At 54.1% G+C, this 23,442-nt stretch overlaps 2 protein-coding genes across 11 annotated transcripts in view; one reads left to right on the top strand and one right to left on the bottom strand.

Moving 5' to 3' along the window:
• Positions 1 to 9,036, bottom strand: part of EFCC1 (EF-hand and coiled-coil domain containing 1) — a 41,180-nt gene extending 32,144 nt beyond the window's left edge. For 3 of the 4 annotated variants that reach the window (XR_011526819.1, XR_011526818.1, XM_070574624.1), the window contains exons 1-2: positions 8,187 to 9,036; positions 6,407 to 6,666 (exon numbers count right to left, since the gene is read on the bottom strand). Coding sequence is in view for 2 of the 4 variants with exons in the window: in XM_070574624.1 (XP_070430725.1) it covers positions 6,407 to 6,666; positions 8,187 to 8,909 (983 nt within the window). In the remaining 2 variants the exon portion in view is untranslated. The remainder of the gene's footprint in view (positions 1 to 6,406; positions 6,667 to 8,186) is intronic. The other variant, XM_070574623.1, reaches the window with a different exon arrangement.
• Positions 8,354 to 23,442, top strand: part of CFAP92 (cilia and flagella associated protein 92 (putative)) — a 126,694-nt gene continuing 111,605 nt past the window's right edge. For 3 of the 7 annotated variants that reach the window (XR_011526817.1, XM_008540878.2, XM_070574615.1), the window contains exons 1-4: positions 18,279 to 18,415; positions 19,021 to 19,311; positions 21,928 to 22,118; positions 22,689 to 22,893. Coding sequence is in view for 4 of the 7 variants with exons in the window: in XM_008540878.2 (XP_008539100.2) it covers positions 19,053 to 19,311; positions 21,928 to 22,118; positions 22,689 to 22,893 (655 nt within the window). In the remaining 3 variants the exon portion in view is untranslated. Of the gene's footprint in view, positions 8,473 to 18,272; positions 18,416 to 19,020; positions 19,312 to 21,927; positions 22,119 to 22,688; positions 22,894 to 23,442 lie in introns of those variants that run through there. The other 4 variants (XM_070574616.1, XM_070574614.1, XM_070574617.1 and 1 more) reach the window with 4 other exon arrangements.

The raw sequence follows: 23,442 nt of genomic DNA on the forward strand, positions 1-23,442 counted from the left end.
TCATCCTCCTTCACAGATGAGGACACCGCGCTCACAGAGGGAACAGCTCAGGAGCCCACCGGAAATATGCGGAAAGGCTGGGACTCAAACTCAGGTGGAGCTGGGCCTCCTGAGCCTGGGCCACACCCCTGAACCCGTGTCTGCACTAAAAGGCATGTGGCACTGTCCCTTTGTGAGCCCTGGGTATTGTCCTTGGGAGAAAGGCCTTGGTTCCCACCAGCGGCCACCACATACCCGCCTCCAAGGACAATGGAATCCTCGACCACATGCCTCCCAGCTCCAGATGGCACCCCCTCCCCCACTGCCCCGCCCCCGTCCGTCTGCTTCCCTCCTCCCCTGACCTGCTGACTGTGGCCACCCGAGGTCAGCCGGGGCTGCTGCAATGGGCACGAGAAAGGAGGTGGCCCTCGGATGGCCTCACCTTTGTGTCCCCGCCATGGTGGTCGGCCAAATGAGCTGCCCTCCCGCCTCCCTCCCGCCTCCCTCTCTCCCAGCCCTTTCAACTTCCCCACAACAAAGCCACAGAGGCCAGGCCCCTTCTCGCCGCTCTGGCTTGGCTGGGTTTCTGCGTTCTTTTCTGAGAGTCTGCGCCCAGCCCCTGCCCAGTGATGCTGGCCCCAGGCTGCCTGCCCAGGTGTCCTGAAGGCACAGCCCCTCCTTGGCACAGCGCGGGCGGGGGCAGGCAAATGGCTGACACGGGGGCTTTAAGAGAAAGTGGAGACACCACAAATCCCCAGTCCCCAGAGTCAAGGGGGGCTCCTCCAGGAGCACCACTCCCCTGGGAGCAGCATCAGGCCACCGGACCACTCAGGGCTTGCTTGTGCTGGCATCACCAAGGCGTTTCTGAGGTCAGCATGGATCCACATGCTCCTCGGCCCATTCATTTGTTTATACCCCACCTTCCGGGGCCTGCTGGGCCGGGCGCTGGGCCGAACAGACTCCAGGATGCCACGCTTCCTCAGGGGGGCTCCTGGCCCGGGGACAGGGGCAGTAAAGGTCCTTTTTGCCTGCCTTCCCAGCTGAAGCCTCGGAACAGGCACAGACTGGCTCCTGGTGCTCAGCAGCCTGGAAAAGCTGACTGCGAGACAAGCTGCCCCGCTTGGTCCAGGCTCCCCCGTCAGGGATGCTCCAGTTGCCACAGGTGGGCTGCCCCGAGACGAGGAGGGGGATTTGGGCTGTGAGTTCCGGACAGGGGCAAAGGTGGCGGGGGCGGGGAGGATTGTTGAACATGTCTAGGACACCCTCCCCCTTGATTCTCTTGGGAGGATCTCAGTCCCAGAGTTTGGGACTAAGGTTTAGCCAATCAGAGCATCAAATCATCCTGGTTCCCCTGATGGGTTCAGGGATGAGCAGGTTTCCAAGTTGGTCTGATGAGGCTTAGTTCCGGGACTTCAGTGGGATGGCTCAGATGAGAGATGATCTTTCTCATGGACACCTGGAGTTTTGGAGCTGTAAGTGTCCTAGGGGCTATCAGGAGAGAGAACTTGCCTGAGAGTAAAGCAGAGATTCCATATCCTGGTGACACTCTTTAAGTACCTGGATCCAGCCATGCCTGAAGCTGGACATACCTAGACTTTTCTAAGAGCCAACTTCTTTTTCACCCAAGTCAGTCGGAGTCAGGCTTTCTGGCACCCATCTAAGAAAGCTGGTTAACAGAAAGAAAGAAAGAGAAAACAGGAGAGAAAGGTGGAGTGTGGCTGAAGTATAGGTGTCGGTTGGGAGAAGTGACAATGAAACATCCTGGTTGGATGGGGGTTTAAATGACATTTTATGAATGGTGACGTCAAATATTCCATATGAAATGATTTTCATCACTCTAACATAATCCACATCCTCTCCTCCCAAATTACCAGTAAGGTCTACTATGCTCAAAAATATGTTGTGGGCAGGGACTGGCGAATGGAATTGGAAGCAGCAGCTGAGTCTCTCGTCTGAGATGAGGTGGCAGGAGACTGAGACCAGCTGTGGGGAGGCAGGAGCCCCGAGGCTGAGGTGGCTGTGACGGACGGGCAATCCTCCATGGTGAGCTGAAGCTGGGCCAGGTGAGCCCGCGGGTTCCAGGCCTGCAGACCCCCTTGTCACCTGGAATGTTTCTATTTGATTTGGGGCCCCCACAGCTCGGACAGCAGCAGTCACTTCCTCGGGCCCCCTCTGCACATAGCACACTTGTGTCCTGACGTGTGCGTTCATGCCCTGCTTGCCTCAGGCCCAGGAGACCCTCTGAGGGCAGTGGACACATCTGTGCCATCTCTGCATACCCAAGGCCTCCACCCAGGGCTTGGGCCACGGAAGGTGTTTAGAAAATGTTCTAAAACCAATAAATGAGTGTCTCCAATTGCTTAAATATTTGCTGTCCATTCTCTTAGGCTCCTGGTCCAGATGGCCAACTGAGGAGCCCTGGGAAGCTCCCTTTCCATCTACGAATGGACAGCAGTGCTGGATAAAGTATAACCATTTAAAGGAACACAGAGTCAAAGTCAAAAACAAGAAGGGAAGGCCTCCAGGCTGAGCGGGAAGCAGAAGACGGAGCTGAAATGCCCATGGGGGGTCAAGACAGGGGTTTTAATGTGCAAGTGGGGACAGGGGCAGAAGGCCTCGCATGGCGAGTTAACAGAAGAAGGCATCTTACTAGTGGAGCCAGGGCCATCCCGGGGCTGTCTCATCCACAAACAGAGCCGAGAAAAACACCACTCAATGGCCTTGGGCTGCTGTCCCCAGGTGTGGAGCTCAGCTTCTCACTGTCTGTGTAAATAGGAAACTTCAAACTAAAAGCGAATTTAAAAACTGGCCCAGAACCAGGCTCCAGTGGAGGCAGATGGGAACCGCTCTGCGGGGAACGCCACAGCCCTGGTAGGTGGGACCCTCCAGGATCATGGCTTCTGCCAAAGGTGGGCTCCCAGTCAACAATCACAAAGCCCACTGGGAACTCATCATCGTGACAAAAACAGCAGAGGGAAAACAGCAGAGAAACCTCAGCTGTTACGGCAATCCCAAGGAGCCTGTGCAGGACGGTTGTCTACAGGGGAAAGAGGCACGGGACGGACAGGGCCCACAGGCAGGCTAGAGGAGGAGGTGAGGTTGGAAAGAGAACCACACAGAGGTCTGAGGAATGAGAGAGCCAGGAGACGTCACTTTCGGAAGGTGGCGGACTCGGCGTTGGGAAGGAACGGAGTCCCAGGTCAGCGGAGTTTGGCTGTGCCGCTTCAGTAACATCTCCCCCACGCCCGAGGCTGTTTCCTCATTTGAAAACTGGTGGCACAATACCCAGCTCCAGTGTCAGGAGAGGATCAGAGAGTCGGTTTCTGTGACAGTGCTTTGAAAACTGGAAGATGCCAGGAAAGCGTGTCAGGCTTTTATTCTAACCAAATGGCCTCAAGCTGTCATTCCCAGGGGGGTTCCAGTCATTGTGCTTCGCCCCCAAGACACAGCTGCGGAGCACCCGGAGGCATCCTGGAGCGATGTCACTTAGGAGGGCGTGATGGGGTTCCCGTCTTCGGGGTGGGGGCCTCGTACTCCACCAGCTCCTCCAGACGGCAGGGGCCAGCAGTGGGCGAGGCGGTCCAGCTCGATGCAGGGCACACCTGAGTTCCTGCACTTGTCACGCAAAAGCCGGGGTAGCATCGTAGGCCACAGCCGCTCTCCAGCCAGGAAAACGTCCTGCAGACGCTGCCGGGGTGGGAGAGTCCAGGAGGAGCTGTGCATGTTGCCAAACTGGCCTGGGGTACGTGGCTTTGGGCCACCTTGGCTGGGGTGTGAATCCAGGCCTGTCACTCGCTGAGCCGTACTGGCAAGGTGCTTCCTCTCAGGCCTCAGTTTCCTCATCTGTGAAATGCAGGTAAGAATACCTTTCTCCTCGGCTGGTGGAGAGGCTGCTTGGGCTGACACTGGGTCGGTGCCTGGCCTCAGGCCTGGTCACAGCTGATGCTCGATAAATGTCCTCGTCTGCTGTGTCCTCTCTCCTTTCTTTTCTTCAAAGAGGGAGAACTTTGGAGCAAGGCAACCCACAAACCTGCAAGCTCCGGCCACAGAGAACGGGGCTGGGCAGGGTTTAGGGGGCATGTTTTTACAGGGGCAGGGAAATGGGTGACAGAGCCATCACCTAGTCACCATGTGACCTTCATACACTGTCACTCAATCTCTGGTCCTCAGTTTCCTTATTCACTAGGCATCTTCTCTGGAGCCTCTGCAATATGTGCTCCCCATTTTCCTTACTAAGAGAACCCCAAGTTAATTTGGGCATCAACATCACCAGACTCTCATGTAGACCAGAGCAGTCACACGACCCAGTTCTGGCTAAGTTGATGGAGATGCAAGTTCTGGTGGGAAACGGGTATCTCTCCATGAATCGAAAGAAAATCCTCCCCATCCCCAACGTTGCCTGTCCTCCTTCTTACACCTGAACAGCAGGCACAAGGACTGGAGGTGCAGCAGCCATTTTGTAACCATGAGTCAACAACAAAAAAGTTCAGGTGGAAAGAAAGAACCCAGGCTGTAGGGGCAGGCAGACCTTACTTTTCCACTTTCTGGCATGGGTGGAAGTGGCCTTGGGTACATTACTTAACTTCTCAGAGCCTCACTTCCCACAATCTGTAAAAGGGGGATAAAACTTCTCCCTTGCACAGTTCTCATGAGGACTGAATGGTGCAATGGATACAAATTCACTTTTTCTACTGTAAAGGGCTATCCCCATGTTTGTAGTTACTCTTACACTCATGCTGTAAAGGACAGTTACTTTAGGGCAAAACAAAGACAAGACCCTTTATTTCTCCTCTCGGAGAAGGTTCCAAGGTTGGACACGGGCCTCCAGCCAAGGGGCCCTGCTCTTTAGTGGATCAGCTATGCAAACAGGAAGTGACTATCCAAACATTTGGAGCTGCAGGAGGCTGGCCCAGAGTGGGCCTCCTCGGAGGGCTCCTTCCACCATGGCGCCTCTCATCTGCCAGCTGTGAGTGCCTCAGAAGTCAAGGACACCACCCCTCCTCTGAGAAGCCAGGTTCAAAGCCCCCCTTCCAGCTGCCCCGCCCACCAGCCTGGGCCAGACACCTCCCTTTCAGGCTGCAGGAGGACCACAGCCCCTCCCTGGGCTCCCTACTCTCTCTGGCTCTCCCCCTCCTGCCCTCTCTTTGTCACAGCTGTAAGCCAGGGTAATTTTTGTTTGAAATGCAAACCTGCTCCTGTCACCCCCTCACTTAAAACATTTCCATGGTTTCAGGCTCTCTTGAGGAAAAGACTGAAGTCTCAGCCACGACCTCCCAGGCCCCGCATGCACAGGACTCTACCCGCCTCTCCAGCTTTACCCCTCAGCCACTCTGGCCTCCTTTTCGTTTCTGGAATGTACCAAGGTCCCTCCTGCCTCAGGGCTTTGCCCATACTGTTCCCATTTTCTAGAACACTCTCCCTTCTCTGCCTCCCTGGCTCATCTCGCCAAGTAGCATCCCCTCCTCAGCTCTCAGCAAAGGCGTCACTTCTTCAGGCGCTGGCTGAGCCTGCAGCCAGCAAGACGAGGGACCGAACCGATCCTCCCCCGAGCCTGCTGCCACACCTTTAGTCACATGACATTCCCACAGGCCGTGAGTGGCTGCTCAGGGCAGGGACTTCAGGCTGTCTTGTTCACAGTCACACCCCCGGCACCTGGCACCCAGTACAGAGTGGGTGCTCAGTAAATGCGGAAGGCAGGCAGGCAGGTGTGCCTTATGATTTGTAAGGGGCTCTGTTTACTGAGCACCTCCTGTGTGCCAGGCAGGCCCTCACAGCTCTTCATAGCCACTCTGGCAGGCAGGGACTCCGATCCAGGTTTCACCAAAGAGGAAACAGAAGTTCTGAGAGGGGCAGTGATTGGCCCAAGGTCACACACCTGTCAGAGGCCCTGCCAGGATTTGCACCTTGGTCCCTAGCCCAGCTTCCTACCCTGGTGGAGCCAGCACCAGGGATCATTGGACATCTGTTTCCTCATCTGTAGATTGGGGACAGGACAGTACCTACCTCTCAGGGCTGTTGTGAGCATTCAGTGAGTTAAGCCACCAAAGCGCTCAGCTCGGGGCCTGGCACACGTTAAGTGCTCAGTAACCGTCAGCCATCGTCTTCAGTATTACTGTGTTGATCAAAGCCAAGAGCAGATCAGAGCGACCCAGTCCTACTGCAATCCGTGACCGGGCCAGTGGAGGGGCTCTGTGGTGCTCCGGCACAGGAATGGGTAGACGGATGCACGGACGATGGGCGCGTGGGTGGGTGGGTGAGGGGAGGGCACTGGAGTGGGTGAAAGGACTGAAAGCAAGAAGCGACGGACGAATGGCGGAACACAGGCATGAACGCAGGAGCAAACGGGGGACACAGGCACGCGTGGGGGTGCACACGAGGTTCGGGAGAACCGGAGCTGACCTAGGCCCTGACCCACGCCCGCGCTCACCTGTAGCGCCGCAGCTCGCCCTCCAGCCGCCGCACCCAGCGCTGCAGGCCGGGCACCCGGCGCGCCAGGGCCTCCAGCTCGCGCACGCGGCGCACGCTGCGCTGCAGCGCCTGCCGGGCCTGCTCTGCGCGCCGCCGCACCTCGGCCTGGCCCTGGCGCAGCCGCCCCGCGCGGGCCTCGGCCGCCGCCAGGGCGCCCCGCAGCCGCAGCTCCCGCGCCGCCGCCTCCGGAGCGCCCGCCTGGCTCTTCCAGAGGCCGACCTGCGGGGACAGGGCAGCAGGGCGGCGGTGAGCGCGGGGCGCCAGCCGCCCGCCGCCACCCTGCCCGCGCCCCTGGCGCCCCTGGCGCCCCTGGCGCCCCTTAGCCAGGCAGCGGGGCGCGTTCCCTGCGCGCACTGCTGAGCGGCGCCAGGCGCGTCTGCGCTCGTTAAATCCTCGCAGAAACTCTTAAGGAGGCAGCGCTCTAATTAGCCCCCTTTTTGAATGGATGAGGGAAACTGAGGCACACAGCCCGTATGCGGTCCTTTGCACGGCACGAAGGAGCCCCAAACTTCACAGCTCTTCTCGGCCTTCCTCCGGGATTCCTAGCATTCAGTCTCCGCGGCTGCTCTACCCTTAGACTGGAGCAACGACCTAAGCGCCTCGGACTAGCGTTTCCGGCCCTCACCAGTCTACTCACTAGGCTGTCCTTGAAGGTGAGGGTTCTGTCTGTCTTGTTTACTGCTGTGTCCCCAGGGCCTAAAACAGGCCTGGCACGGTAAGTGCTCAATAAACACCTGGAGAATGAATGAAACCGGACGAGCTTGCTTCACGTCCTGCGAGTACTGCCCATCCCAGGCCTCTGCTTACCCCGTGTCCCTTGGCCACTGGCCCTTGTCCGTCCACAGCCACCGCCACCGAAAGCAGCACCTTGCTGCTCTGCACACCGCAGCCTTCTGGGGGCTGCTCAGGGCTGGTGCCTGGGCTGTGGGGGCAGTGGGGCTAATACAAGGTTAGCTCCCTACTTGCCTGTGGTCTCTTGGGGCAGAGGCTGTTCTTTTTCCTCATGTCACCCCCTCGATCCCTTGGCACATGGCTGGGCACAATGTGGAAGTGTTTGTTGACTGAATCCCAGATGCTGGGCTGGGTCCATATCTCACTCAGTGCTTCGTTCTCAGTGTCCCAAAGTAGGCCTGGGCCCCGCAGGCCAGTGATGCCTGATGGACAGTGACACCGTCAATTTAGCACCTGGACACCAGGCCTGGCCCTGAGGGAGGCCCACCAGTATTGAACGCCTGCACAGAGCTGCCCATCTACCCCATTAGGCAGGGAGCTCCTTGAGGGGGGGGGACAGGGCCTCCTTGGCGCCTTAGCCCCCAACCCCACAGAAGCCTGCCGCCGCGGAGAGCTCCCGATGTTGGCTGAACGGCTGAATATCTGAGACGGCCCGCGTTTCCCAGGGAGGTTCAACTGCTGGGTTAGAAGGGGCAAGGCAAGAAGGGGAGAGGGATGGCGTGCGGTGGTTATCTGGGTGGGACTGGGGTTTTGCGGGGTAGGATGGATGTTGGGAACAGGAGGGGGTCTGGAGCGGGTTGGAGTGGAATGGGGTGGGACAGGGACAGGATGCAAGTAGGCTGGACCACTTCCCGCAGCAAGTGGGGCTGCCCTCTCTCTCCCTTTCCTCTTCCTCTGCCCAGTCCGGGCCCTGCAGCCAGCCCTGCAGCCAGTCGGCTGCTCAAACGACCCCTCATCCCGTCACTACCGACCGCCCCCCGCCGCTGCCCCCCTGCGCCGACGCGCACCTGCAGGGCCAGGCAGCGCGCGTCACTGCTCTGCAGCGCGGCGCGCAGGTCCTCCACCAGCTCCCGGAGGCTGCTGTTCTCCTCCTCCAACCGCGCCAAGCGCTCGCTGTCGGGGCCTCCGTCGGGGCCGCCGTCGGGGCCGGGCGTGCGGGGCGGCCGGCGGCGGCGGCGCGGGCGGCGCAGGCGGATCTGCGTCTCGATGTGCTCGCTGAGAGCTCCGCGGGGCAGCCGGGGCCCCGCGCGGGTGCCGAAGTAGCCGCAGAGGCGCGCGTGGAACTGGCGGAAGGTGAGCTCAGGCGGCTCAGCGCTCAGCGCCAGGCGCGCCTCCTCCTCGTCATCTGCGTCCCGGTCGGTAGCCAGCCCAGAGGCCGCATCCCCGGCGGTCACATTCCCGGAGCTAGTGTCTCCGACAGCCGCATCCCTAGTGGCCTCCCCGGCGGCGGCGGCCCCCTCGGCGCGCAGCCCCAGCACGGCGCAGAGCGCGCGGAAGTCGGCGCGGGGCAGGCGGCCGGCGCCGCGGCAGTCCAGATGGTGGAAGACCTCCTGCAGGTACTGGTCCAGGCCTGTGGCCAGCACCACGATCTCGTTCTCCACGCCGCGGTCCAGCCCGTAGTGGTGCGCCAGGGCGCTCAGCAGCCACTGCGTGCGCCGCGCGGGTCGCTGGTACGGGTCACCCGCTGCGCCCTCCATGCTGGCCTCCGAGCCCGGGCCGCTCGGCTCCATCGCCGCCGCACGTCGCTGCTTCAGTCCCTCCGCCCCGCCACTTCCAGGGGCGGCCCTAGAGTTTCTGGAAAGGAGGGGCTTAGCGGTCGCAGTCTGGTTGGAGCGGCGCCGAGGACCGTGTCCAGCGGCTGCGCTGGCCTGGCAGGGAGTCTGTTCACCGGGTTGGTTTGGAGGGGGCTGGGGTAGGGGGCTCAGGAGCCCCCGAGACCCCCCGCAGGGCCGCTACTGCCTGGTCTTCCCCCTGGTCTGGCTTCTCCGGGTGAACCCCGCGCTCTTCTCTCCTCACTCCCGAGGCGTTCCTGCCGCCTCCTCTCTTCCTCCCACTCCCGGCTCTGTCCGCTTTCAATTCCCCCACCCTCCGCCCCACCCCTCTTGCGCGGAGAGTTTGCCCTGGGACGGGGGCGAGGGGTGGCCGCAGGATAGGAAGCTGGGGGAGGAACCGGAGGGTGGCAGTTTGGTCCGGCTGCTGGGGGCGTGTCCCCTACGCCCGCGCATCGCTCCACCGGGTCCCCAGAAATCCCTTTGAAGGTAGCCCCACGAGCTCGCTCCCACCGTCCTTTACCTCCGTAGGTACAGAGGAGTCCCCCTTCCCTTAAACTCTGATACTGGATTCCCAAACCCGCATCTCGCTCCACGATAGACGGTGCAAAGAGCCTCACGTGATAGCTAGAGCAGAGGAGAAACAGGCTAAGGGGCTGCGTTAGGGACATTCCGCTGGGAAGAAACCGACCTGAGATGCACCCTGGCTCTCTGGGCTCTGTGTGCGTGTTTTGGGGGTGGGAGGATAGGAAAGCGGTGGTCTTCCGGTCCCGACCTTTGTGCTTGGGGATGGTGAGTTGGCCATGCCGCCTGAGTTCCATTTCTGAGCTGGGGTTAGACTGACAGGTTGCTGTTCCACCAACATTTCCTCTGGTGCCTTAGAACATTTCGGGAAGGTGAAAGAAAAACCAGCTTCTCAGGTGAATGCTGAGCTGTTTTTCCTTTCTTTTTCACAAGAGAGGCGTCGTGATGGCCTCACCTGTACTTGCACTGGGAACGGTTGTCCAACCACGTCGGGGCAAGAGGCAGACTTTCTTCACCTGTCCTGGGCTATAAGATGGGCAGAATCTGGCCTTGATACAACTCTAGGAGTTGAAATGCTAAATCCTGGAATTTGAAAAAGCACTGACATTCTCTCTGCTCTGCAGCAGGATCCCAGAATCAGCCCTGTGTCCGGTCCGCAAATTCCCACTCATTCTTGAACACTTTGCCGGGAAGGAGTTAGATGCTCCTCCCCAGCCATTTTGGACATACATTTTACTAAGATTATAAAAGTAACAGCAACTTGACAAAAAGTTTTACATCAGTTCCACTTCTTGGCTTCTAGCTTAGAAAAACACACGTGCACAGGATGTTCATTGCATCATTGTTTATAACACTGAGAAAGTGGAGATGACCTGGTGCGGGTCAGTACACTAGCCAGGATGAATCACCAAAAAAGGATGAATGAGGACAAACAAGTTGCAGCATATTGTGTACAACGGTAGTACTTATACAATGATCACAAAACCACACAAAACAGTATGAAATGTTTTCACTGAGGACAGGTGTGTGTAAGTGCACAGGAAAAGATGGAAGGGTTCACAGACTGACTCTGTAGTTATTTCTGGGGACTGGAGTGTTTGACTTTCTTCTGCAAGGTGGGTTTTTGTTTCTTCCCTTTCATTTTCTTTTTTTTTAAGGAGACGAGATACTTTGCCATTTACATACCACAAAGTTTACCCATTTAAAGTGTGGAAATAAATGGGTTTTTATTATATATAGTATATAACCATCACCACAGTCTAATTTTAGAACATTTTTATCACCCATCCCCCAAAAACCTTGTACTAGTTAGCCCATCCCCCCTCCACTTTTCCACCTTCTACTCCCAACCCCCAGCCCTGGGCAACCACTGCTTTCTTGTTCTATGGATTTTTTTCTATTCTGGACATTTCGTCTAAATGGAATCATACAACGTATGGTCTTTTGTGACTGGCTCCTTTCTGAAAACATTCACAATGTTTTCAAGGTTCATGTATGCTGTAGAATGTGTCAGCACTTCATCCCTTTTTATGGCTGAATAATATTCCACTACATGGATAGACCACATTTTGGGTATCCGTCCATCACTTGGCGGACATTGGGTTGCTTCCACGTTTTGGCTCCTGTGAGGGATGCTGCTGTGAGCATTCATGTGCGTGTTTTTGTGTGTCCACATATGTCCATTTCTCTTGGGCATGCACCTGGGGGTGGGATTGCTGCTTCTACAGTAGTTTAACTGTTTGAGGGACTGCCAAACTGTTTTCCAAAGTGGTTGTACCATTTTCATTCCTACAGCTGTATATTTTGTGTGTTTCTTGATGTATAAAGTAAGACAGATGTTCTCAATCTTGGACTCCCACTAGCCCACCCACTTCCTCTGTCTCAGCTCATGGTGCCTCCAGCCTCCGTCAGCAAATCCTTGCCAGCTTGGGTTCTTCTCTCATTTCACCCCCCTCCCACCCCATACCCACTCTGTCAGGCTGCCCAGTGCTCTACCTTCAGAACATACCCCACATCTGGCCCTTCTCCCCGCTCCACTGTCACCACTCCGGACTAAGCCCCCAGCATCTCTCACCTGTATCATTGCAACAGCCTCCTCCCAAGAACTGCCCTTGAACTCCTCCAGTCTGCTCTCTACACCCTCCTGTGCCCAGGACCCCGTCATCATTTCCCTCTCACAGGGACTAAAGCCCCAAGGCCCAGCACAGTTCACCCAGCGTCCCCCAGTATCCTCTCGTCTACTGCCACTGCCCCCCTCCCCAGCCTCCTCGCCGCTCTTCTCACTCACCTCAGGGTCTTTCCATATGCTCCCTGAGATGTTTACAGCCCACCCTCTCACCTCCAAGTCCTTTTCTCCAACATCACCTCCTCAGTGAGGTCTTTGGTGACATCACAGGGACTCTGCACCGCTACGAGATTCTGTCTTGCCTGTGTGTATTGTCTGTCTCCCCGTAGTGAGCTGTCAGCCATGAGGGTAGGGATATTTGCTGCTTCACCTGGAATGGTGTCTGGCACACTGGAAGAAGATCGCCAGCTCCCGTCTCAGCCACCTGCCCACGGTTACCATGGGAGCGGTATAGCATTTTGCCTTCCACATGCTTTCTTTGCCTACGAATGATGTGTATTTTTTAATTTGTATTTTTTAAAAGCAGCCATTGCACACGCTACCATTTATTTGTAGGCCTCGCATGAGGTCCGAGCTTCACAAAGCCGGGAACCTGGTGCCCCCGGCACCCAGCATGGGGCCTGGCATAAGGTAGGCACGAATAATGTTAGTTTGGATGAACACACATTTTAGTTAAGAATCAAACCGGATTGAGTAAATGGCAGAAGTCACCACTTAAATATTATCCTCAGCTAAAGACAAAGGAGGATTTGGTGGGGTGGGGGGTCAGTTACATGAGGTTGCCAGACAGTAAACAACTTAACTTCTTGCCTCTGGCATTGATTAAGAGTTTCTAGAGATAAGGCCATCCCCCTTCTTCCTGGCACAGAGAGGGAGGCATCTTCACAGATAGAGGTTTCCCTTAGAAATGTAAATGTTTCCCAACAAAGGGGCAAGCAAATTCCACTCCTCGCAGCCTGCTTCTCATCTGCAGTTTTAAAATTAACCAGCCTAAAAATCCTCATCAAACTCACTGCATCCAAAGGGAAAACCACCCCAGCTGGCGTCGGTGGGATCCCCGCATCCTTTGGCCCAGCGATGTTGGAGTCAGCAAGACTCCAAATATTGACAGTTGGTTGGATCCCCAGCTGGACCGCAGAAGCTTCTGGGCCGGGAGCCCCACCACCTGGGCTTTGCCATGGACGTTCAGAACAGGGCTCTGGAACTGGGCTCTGCACTTTAGAGTCGCAACCCTGCAGAAGAGTCGGATTTGATTTCACGTTAGTGCTGCGAGCTGGCAACCCAGGCAAGCCCGCGGCGCCCACCGCCGCCGGGACTGCTTTCATGAAGGAATCCTTTGAACAGCGAGTTTCCTGGGCCAGTCAATGTGGAAAAGAAAGCCTTTAAATCTCTTGCCCTGGAGCCTCGCCGGCCTCCACCCCTGCAGCTCCGCGCGGCGGGGGGTCAGGCCGGATAATGGGGTGCTGTCAGGCCTGTCTGTCTGCCGGCAGTGTTACCAGGCACCTCTGAAACCATTCGGGTTGGACCCGCAAGGTTTTGTTTAAGGTTGGAAGTGAGCAAACTCAGAGGGCCCCGTGCTCTTTTGTCTGCGCTGGGGGATGGGTGTGCGTCTGCATCAGGGAGCAGAGGCTGCAGCAGAGCAATGATTTTCTGAAGTCAGTTCAGTCTTGTTTGAGTCATTTCAAGTAGTTTTGTTCAAAGTGTCTTTAAATAGCCCAGAAAGATGCTACAAAGCAAAAATCATCCACCATTGTGCCATCAAGGAGGGACCACAGGGTACTTCTGATGTATTTATTTCCACACCTTTTCCATGTATTTGGGCAAGGAAGAACGTTTAGGGGTAATGGAAATAGTCTGTATCTTCGCAGGGATGAGGGTTTCATGACTGTATCCATCTGTCGAAGCAGTTAAATAGCGTCAGTTTTACGGGACGGGAATTGGACCTCATTAAACGTCACAAGGAAACACAGTTGAAATGCTGCTGTCGGGATCTGTCTTTGCACATCCACCAAAGTTCCTAAACAGCTTCGCCATCGTTAACCTTCCTTTGCAAAGGTTCCTGAGGGCTGCTCCACGCTCCGTCCTGGGACCGGCCTGCGAGGCGCTTCATCCTCCCCCACAGACGCGCATGGAGGTTGTTTGCAGTTTTTCTCCATTAAAACAACACTGTTGGTTCTGTATCCTGAGTGATTTGTAAGCTCTTGATGCTGTCAAACTGTTTCTCAGACAGTCTGTGTCACTCTGTGCAGTCCCCCGCAGTGTCTGGGAGTGTCCTCGGGCCATCGTTATTAGTGTCAAAGCTTTTAGATTTGTTAGCAGACTTAGTGGATCTGCTTTGTTCAGAAACCAAGTTTTACTTCTCTCTGTTGAAAATGGGCCTGAGTTAGGCCAAGTTTTCTTAGATACAACACCAAATACATGGTCCAAAAAAGAAAAAAAAAATCAATAAATTGGACCTCATCAAAATTCAAAACTTTTGCACTTCAAAGTACAATGGTAAAGACACCAATAAGAAAATGAAAGGACAAGCAGGGCACTGGGAGAAAATATTTACAAAACATATTCCTGAAAAAGGACTTGTATTCAGAATTTACAAAGAGCTCCTACAGCTCAATAAGAAGAAGACAAACTACCCAATGAGAAAGTGGGCGAAAGACAGGACAGGCCTTTCACCAAAGAAGATATATGGGGGGCCAATAAGCACATGGACAGATCCCAGTATCGTTAGTCATTAGGGAGATGCAAAACAGAACCACAGTGAGCTACTATTTCACCCTCATGAGAATGGCTCCAACAAATAAGATGGACAATAAATGTTTTTGAGGATGTGGAGAAACAGGAACTCTCACAGGTCGCTGGCAGGAATGTGAAATAGTGCGACCGCTTTGGAAAACAGTTTGGCAGTTTCTCCAAAAGATAAGCACAAAACTACCAGATGACCCAGCTCGTCCACTCCCAGGTGTCTTCCCACGAGAGATGAAGACTCTGTCCACGCAGAGACTGCCACAGGGATGTTCATAGAAGCAGTTTGCATAAATGTCTAAATGTCCAACCTCAACGTCCACTGACTGACAAATGGATAGACAAAGTGTGGTATATCATACAATGGAATATTATCCAGCCATAAAAAGGAATGAAGTGCTGATAAATGCTACGTCGTGAATGAACCTCAAAAACATTATGCTAAGTGAAAGAAGCCAGTCACAAAGCCGGACTGTGTATTGGATGACTCCATTTACAGGAAATGTCAAGAAAAGGCAAATTTTTAGGGACAGAAAGTGGATTAGTGGTTTCCTGGGGCTGGAGGTGGGAACAGAGATTAATTGTGAATGCGCGTGAGGGGTTTTATTAAGGGGATGACAATGTCCTAGAACTTATTTATGGCGATGATTTCATCACTTGGTAAAGTTACTAAAAACCATAGAATTCTACTCTTGATCTAGGTGAATTTTATGATATGAAGTAAACCTCAGTAAAGCTGTTCCAAAGGGTGGTCTGCTTTGGCTAGGGTTAGGGTGGCAAGAAGAAGACGGGTGTGGCTGTTTCCCCATATGCTTCCAACTGCCAGAGTCTTGGATAACTTCAGAAAGCCCTCTGGGTGCCCACGGAAGCTTTGGGGCTCCCCTACACTGGGAGGAAGAAGGAATCAGGGCTAGATTGCCCTCAGATTGCTCCCATCCATGGGAGGTCCCTTTGCAAGGTGACTTGGTGCTCCCTCTGACCCAGAGGTGGGGTCTATTCTTCGTGCTCCTGAATCTGGGCTGGCCCTCGGGACTTGCTCTGGGCAATGGGACATGGCGGAAGTGACACTGCCAGTTCCAAGCCTAGGTCACCAGGGAGTTTGCAGCTTCCACTTTTGCCCTCTCGGAACTCTGTCCTGAGAATGCATCTGAGGAGGCCAGTCCAGCCTGGTGGAGGATGAGGGGCCCCAAATGCCACACATGTGAGTGTGGCCATCTTGGACCTTCCGGCCCTGTTGACCCTCTAGATGAGTATGGCCCAGTGAGTGAGCCCAAGTGACACCAGTGAAGAAGCACCCAGCTGATCCACAGAACTGTGAGAAATAACAAGTGGCTGTTCTTTGATGCAACTAAGTTTTGGGATAGTTTTTTATGCAGCAGTAGACAACTGAAACATATGCCCCCTTTCTTTTCCTTTGACTTTGCCAGCCCTGAAGTTGGTGGACCACCTCGCACACCTGAGGACCAAGGGGCACACTTTGCTCTCATCCCATCCCATGATGCCCTGGGTCTTGACCTGGACACTGCCTCTCTCAGGGCAGTGGTTCCACATCTTGACTGTGCAACTTTTAAAAACACAGGTTCTGTTCCAGTTATTTATAATTGTGCAACAAGTCATCCCCAAACTTAGTGGCTTAAGACAGCAATAATTTACTTTGTTGATAAATCTGCAATTTGGGGAGGGCTTGGTGGAGACTACTACACATGGTGTCAGCCAGGGTGGCTCAAAGGCTGGGGGCTGGGATCATTTGGAGCTATTTTTTGGAATCCAGTCTGGAATTCTCACATGTCTGGTGGCTGAGGATGGCAGTCGGCGGGGAATTCAGCTGGGCCTGTCAGCCAGAACATCTACCTGGGCTTCCCATGTGGCTGCTTGGGCTTCCTCACAACATGGTGGCTGGATGCCTAGAGTGAGAGCTCCCAAATAACAAGGCAGAAATACATGATATTTGTATGACCTGGCCTCAAAAGTCACATGGTGTCACTTCTACCATTCTGTATTGGCTGAGGCAGTCACAACGGTCTCTGTGGGTTCAAGGGGAGGGGACTGCACCCGCCACCCGACGGGAGGAGCATCAACATCATGCCGGAAGAGGAGCACGTGGGAGGGAATCTATTGAGGTAGCTGTCCTTGGAAAATACAATCTGTTCAGCGGTTCCTAGCTCCGCCCTTGAGGAACCAATTCCACAGTTCTGGAGTGAAGCCTCAGAATTGAAGTTTTGACAGGTTGCTGGGTGATTCTGATGCACACCCAGCATCGGGCATTGGCCCTGTGTCCAAGACCTACGGCCTCTCAACTCTGAGCTTGAGGCTGTTGCCACAGGAGTTGCTGGGGAGACTGGCTGCTGCCCTGGGTGATAATATGATCAAGGACCCTGTGGAGCAAAACTAGGCACAGGCCAGCAGGTGGGACCTGAGGAGCAGGAGGCCTGCTGTCTGTCCAAGGGAGGGCGGTGTCGCTGACCTACTTGCTCTTGTTGACGGGGCCTTTTGCGAACTGGTGTATCTGAGCAGCCTTTTTGTCTTCCAACCCCGTGTGCATCTTCTTAGCACTTCCTGGATTGTAGACAGTAGTGTCCAGGCTGCTGGAGGTATGGTGTGGGCAGGGTGGTTATGGCATTCGGTGGTGAAAGTGAGTCCTCCCCAGGGGGCTCACTGCCGTTTACTGACTTCCCCTCACAGACGTCCTTGAGGCTTAGTTTTTTTTAAGACTGATTGAACCTGAGGAATCTTGGAGGGCCCCGGTCAGTGGGCAGTGTTCTGGAAAGCATGTCCCCAGCCCCTGGGGGTGGTCTGGGGAGGTGGGCACTGGGAGGCAGGGGCCCTGGGCTTCAGCTCCAGCTCTGCCACAGTTTTGCTCTTTGACCATGGGGAGGTCATAGCTCAGAGCCTCAGTTTCCCCAGCAGTTAAGTGTGTGGAGCCGCAGCTTCCGTTCTCTTGAACAAATTACTGCTGAGTGGAGCTACTCTCCCTTAACAGCAAACCTAACAGCTCCCCACTGCCCATAGTCTTAGTGCCCTGCCTGCGCTCCGCAGCTCTGTGCCAGGGCACACCCAGGCCCCCACTCCAGCCTCATCCTCCCTCCCCTGAACTTGCCCGGGGCTGCCACCTCTCTGGCCCTTTGCATATTGTTGTTCCCCCGCCTGGAATGCCTTCTCTTGCTTTCACTACCTGGCAAACCTCAGAGTTTAGCTTTTGTGACCTCCTCCGTGAAGCCTACTGCTGACCCCTCTGGCCAGTCACCTCTGTAGTGTGTCCCTCCACCCCAGCCCCCGTGGTGTTCTGTGGTCCTCTACATCAGGAGCAGCACCAGGGCTCTCTCAGCTGGGGTGGGGGCTGGAGCAGGGTGGGGGTGGGGGTGCAGGTTGCAGACAAGCCCAGGCTTTGGAATTAGATAGCCCGGATTTCAATTCTTTGTTGCCACACACTCGCTGTGTGACCTCAAGCAAACCGCTGCACCTCTGTAAGCCTCAGTTTCCTCATCTCTGAGTTGGGGCTCACAATCACTAAACAGAATCCTCATATTTTAAGGACATCAGCGACAGAAACAGAAAATCTATAGGAAAGGGGTTTGGGGTGGGGTGGGGTGATCCGAGTTTGCAGGGCCCATGGCTTCCTTTGCCTTTATCTAGGAGTGGGAGGTGGGGGCTGATGGCGCTGTAGGGAGGAGCCGGCAATCCTCTTCCCCATTCTATAGGTAAGGCTCGGGCGTATAATAGGTGCTCGCGTTCAGAGCAGGAATTCCTTAAAGACTGAGTGAGTGGATGAATGCAGGCAACTGGTTTCCAGGTTTGGATACACCTATTTGCCAGACCTTGTCTGCGCGCCTGGTCTGAGACCAGGCAGAGGCAGGAGGGCCCTCCCCCGAGCCCCGCCCCCAGAGGAGCCCCGCCCCGGGGGCCCGAGCCTCGCCGGTCTCCTAGCAACCTGCAAACACAGTTGAGCCTCGGGCTCGGCCGGCCAGCCCCGGGGGACTGACGCGTCCTCAGACCCTCTCGCCAAGGCGGCTGTGCAGCGGCTGTGCGAGGCGACTGAATCTGAGCTCAGGTTGCTGCCCAGCGCAGCCGCTCGCAGGTACCGCAGGCGCCTCGAGGGGACCATGCCGCCCCCACCTCCCCTCGCCCCATCGCTCCAGCCGGGTATCCCTTAACTTGGCCAGAGTTCCGCTTCCTTGGACCCTGAACTTGTGCCCTGAGCCCAGTACTCAATGCCCATCCGTGTCTTGCTTGGGGTTCTCACCCTCGGTGACCTCACGAGGCTCTTGCACACGCTGGCCTCTGGCCTGCTTTGCCTGTCCCCAAATGGCCAGGCCTCTCTGAGTGGAAGCTCAGGGATTCTCCCCCCCACCCCTGGTGGTTCCTGGGGAACTGCACTCCCCTGGGGTAGGCATTCCAGAAGCGCCAGATGACTGAAAGGGGGAGCAGCTGGGGCCGGGGGAGGCTGGGGTTGCTCATTATCATGGTACCTGACACCCTCTGTTCTCTGTGAGTCGTCCATTCATTCTCTAACTTTATTGGTTGCCTACTGTGTGCCAGGCAGTGTCTGAGGCCTTGGCCATTCAACTGGGAACAGGACAGGGCGAGGGAGGGAGGGTGGAGAGGGATGGGTGGTGGGGAGAGAGGCAGGGCTTACCTCCTGGGAGCAGGGGCGGTGACAGCAGTGCCTTTATTTTCTTCCAGCCCAGAGTGCTGGGCCCGGGGGTCTCTGCAGCATGTCGCTGCACTCCTGGGAGTGGGAGGACGAGGACAGGACCAGCACAGGGCCCCTGGTCTCCCCGGGCAGCTTTTACCAGACCAGGAGTGAGTGTGATGTGGAGGAGTGCCTGAAGGCCAGGGCGCAGGTGTCAGATTCTGACCATCAGTGCAGCAGCGTGGAGTCCTCAGACGGGCCTGCCAGCAACCCCAACTCTGACGTGCCCCAGGTCGTCCCCTGCCAATTCGTCATCTCATTGGCCTTCCCAGCGCGTTTTGGTAAGTGCTGGAGCAGATTTCTGACACTCTGCAAAAGGAGAGTGCACCAGTGACCTTCTCCCAAGAGTCAGGGCACCTGTGCTGCCTTCGTCCTCCACTGGCTCCCCCCAGGGGGCTGGCTGATGCCAGGAGCAGAGATCAGGAAAGAAACTGTAAGTTCAGGGGCCCTCTGTGGGCCAGGCAAGTAAGTAGTAGTAGGGGGCTCCACAGACTTAATCCTCTCGACAACCCTAAGAAGTAGGTGATGTTATTTCTGCCTTTTGCAAATAAAGAAACGACGGAGAGGTTAGGGCATTGATTCCTATAAGCTGGTTGTGCATCACTTAATTCCTTGTTTAAAATATGGACTCTCAGATGTATTGGAACAAAATCTCTGAGTGTAAAGGTATATCAGTTAGCTATTGCCACAAAAATGTTGTGTAACAAACCAAAATGAACTCGCCAACTGAGAGGCTTCAACCAGGAGTCCCTGGTTCTTCTGGCTGAGTAGGTGGGCTGAGCAGGCTGGGCTCCTGGCAGTGGCATGGCTCTGATTCCCGTGTTCTCAACCTCCTCAGGACATGTGGGCTAGCCCAGACACCTTCTTATTATAGAAAGCCAGAGACATCCAAGAGGGCAAGCCCAGTCACCTAAGCACTTTTCAAGGCTTTGGGCACCTCCCACCTGCTCACGTTTTGTTTGCCAAAGCAAGTCACGTGGTTGAACCCCAAGATTAGGGGCAGAGAAAAGTACTCCACTTTTTGATACAGTATTTTTTCTTTTTGTCTACTTGAACTATGCCCCCATGATGATGAATTTCAGCTTCTCCTTATAGTTCTGTCAATCCTTGCCTCAGGTATTTTGGAGACTATCAGTTAGGAGTGTACCAACCTTAGAAGTGAGCTATCTTCTTGGTGAATTGAGGTTTTTGTTATTATGTCTGACCTCCTCTATCTATAATGATGCTTTTTATCTTGCATCTATTGATATCAAGCAAAAGAGCCTGGAAAAAGACATCTGGTAAATACTAACCAAAATAAAATTGGTGCTTATTTGATCATCTTTAATCCTCACGTCTCTTGCAACATCTTCTAGACTTATTTTTCTTATTTCGGTACTTCCTCCAAAGACATTTACAAAACAGATTGCTGTGCAGCGAAACTATAGCTGACCTTGCACACCTGGGCACGCTTTCCACGCTAGTGTGTCTGAAGGATGTATCTTTGGCTGGATATAAAATTCTAGGTTCAATGATTTTCCTTCAGTACCTGAGTATTTATGGATTTGTTTATAAATGTTTTATGTAAATTGTTTATTTAAGACAAATGAGGTCCTACACATTCTGTTCTACAACTTGCTTTTTAAAAATTTGACGGTATGTCTTAGATATCTTAGAGGATATGAGCATACTTGTTTTTGCTTTACTGTTGTTTTGTTTAACATCTATTTAGTATTCTATTGTATATCTCTTATCCTACCCCTCATTGGTGGACATTTAAGTTGTTTCCAAACGTTTTTGGAATAACCATCCTTGTCTGTACGTTTCTGTGCGTATGTGTGGGCACTTGCGTAGCCTGAATTTCAAGAAGTGGGATTGCTGGGTTTCAGATATGCATTTACATTTTTTGATAGATATTGTCCAGTTGGCCACCAAAGGGGTTGTAGCAATTGGCCCTCCCATCAAGGGGAGATGAGAGGGTCTGTGTCTCCACTGGTTGGCCCACCTTGGATTCAATCGAGCACAGACCTGTGAAATGCTGCCAGCTTTCTGGTCAGTTCCACCTTCAGGAGAAATTCTAATGCCTACCAAAGACTGGCAGGAGAAGCTTTGTTCCAAACTCTGCACAAAAGCTAACTCTTCTGGTGGTACAAAATTCACACAGAAGCAGTCTTCTGGGTGTTCAAAACTTGTAATTTTAGAACTACAGCTTTAAATACAGTCATATTTTTATAGAATGAAATTTGGATTAAATATTTATGGAGCTCCCGAAGCATCTTTTTGTGGTGTGTTATGTGTGTAAAGCCCCAGCCTGGAGGGTTCAGTTTAAGGTCAAGGGCGGGCCGAGGAGGCTCTGGCCTCTGGCTGAAGCCCAGCCTTCGTTCTGCATCCTCTTCCCACCCGCCCCACACTGAGTAGCTTTGCTCATGAGGTTTTGCTGGGCTCTGCCCTCTGCCTGGAAGGGTGGCCTGCTCTGCCCCTACAAGACTCTGCTGAGGTCCCCATGGGGGGCTCTCCCCACCACTCCCAGGCAGTTTACCTCTGCCTCCTCTGTTGTACCTCAGAACCTTGCTTATGCTGCTGGTATCACACAAACCACAAGGTGCTGGGATTTTTTTTGTTTGTTTTCTTTACCTGCTTCTTACTGCCAAGGCTAGGGTGAGGCAGGTGGAGCGTTTAAGGAGATGCTCACTCTCAGAGTCATGCACTGAGATTTTGCACCCTGGCGTCGAGTCCCTGTCCTGCTACCCTGCTGGCTAGGAGCACTGGCCCTGCATCTTACTGCCAAGGGGGGCGAGCAGCGTGGGTACACGTGCCTCCCACAGCATCGGCTCGTTCTTGGTTTGAGGGAGCTATGGAGGTGGGTCTGCTTTTCCAGGTGAGGTTAAAACAAGACTCATTAAATCTACGTCTTCTAGGTCATAAAGGAAAATATACAAATTTGATGGAAAAATATAAGAAACAATCTAAAATGGACAAAGGTGCTGCAAAGTCTCGCCGTTTCTACCACATTGAGTATTTCCTTCTGCCGGATGATGCCGAGCCTAAGAGAGTTGACATTGTGGTGTTTCCAGCGGTGGCCAAAGTGTTCTTGGACTCAGGAGTAAAGGTGTGTGTGTGTGTGGCCTCGTGTATAGCATAATAGCAACTAGACAAAGTGTGTTTGCTTCCCCTGGAACTTGCTAGAAATGCAGGCTCTTGGACCCCACCCCAGACCTACCAAATGAGACTCTGCACTGACCTAAGAAGACAAGACTTTCTATTTAGATATTTTTACCTAGTAATTTGTTTGGTGTTTCAAAAGCGTTTGGAGCTCTTGCAATTTGTTTCTTTGTGTGAGTGCATGTGTACACACACCCGTCTGCCCACACGTGCACTCCTGCCTGTGGCCCGGCTCTGGGTCAGTGCTGGGAAGTCATTGGAAAGGACACTATTTGCAGGTAATTGCTTTGACTTTGTTTTTTCTGAGGAACCCAGAGGCGTGATGCGCCCAGTTCCTGACACCCATTTCCTGATGTGAGTTGGGACCTGGGAGAGAGAGAGGCACAGAAGTCAACAGGTGGAGAGCAGGGCCCGGCCTCATTGCCAGGAAGGGCGAGGCTGGCGGTGGCCTTTCATCTCCGACTGCTGATCCTCCTTGCCTTCTGCACTTCCTGCCTCTCGGTGTTCTTTTATGCAGACCGTGAGGCCGTGGCATGAAGGGGACAAAGTCTGGGTGTCATGGGCCCAAACTTTTAACATCAACATGACAAAGGAATTACTAAAGAAAATAAATTTTCACCAAATAACGTTGAGGCTCTGGGACAGTAAGGACAAGATTTCGAAAAAAGTTCGGTATTATCGACTAAAGGCTGCTGGGTACTCAGAAGACGCAGCCTCTTTCGGTAAGTCAGGTGTTCGTGTTTTATTTGAAACATTTCTGGAGGCTCGTGGCTTCTCACCAGTAACAGGATAAAAGCCAGCACGCCCTGGTTTCCTTCATCTCCTTTTCTTGGTGCCGACATTGGTTTCTGCATCAGTGACCCATCGTCCCGCCCAGACGCGCTCGGGCATTAGGAAGTGCTGCCCAGTGGGCAGTGTCTGTGTGCATGCACATTAGCCATCACCTCCTCCTCTGCCACCTTTCGGGACCTCGTGTCCCTGGGTACCCGCCACTGGCCTGTCTCCCTGGACAAGTATGGTGTATTCACTGAAAAAAATGAGAGGATACCAAGAAACAAAAGCAGACTACAAAATCCTACCATCCCAAGACAATCATGGCAATATTTTCATATAGACCCTCTAGATTCTTACTTGTGTAAAAATTTTATCAACGCCGAAAGTCTCCTGTTTACCTCCTCTCCAGGGAGAGAGCTGGGAGGAGTTGAAACACCTAGACTTCGAAGTTAGACAGCTGAGTTTGAATTCAATCCTGTCTCCATCTTGAACTAGCT

Source organism: Equus przewalskii, chromosome 15, assembly GCF_037783145.1.
Source record: "Equus przewalskii isolate Varuska chromosome 15, EquPr2, whole genome shotgun sequence".
Taxonomy (NCBI): Eukaryota; Metazoa; Chordata; class Mammalia; order Perissodactyla; family Equidae; genus Equus; species Equus przewalskii.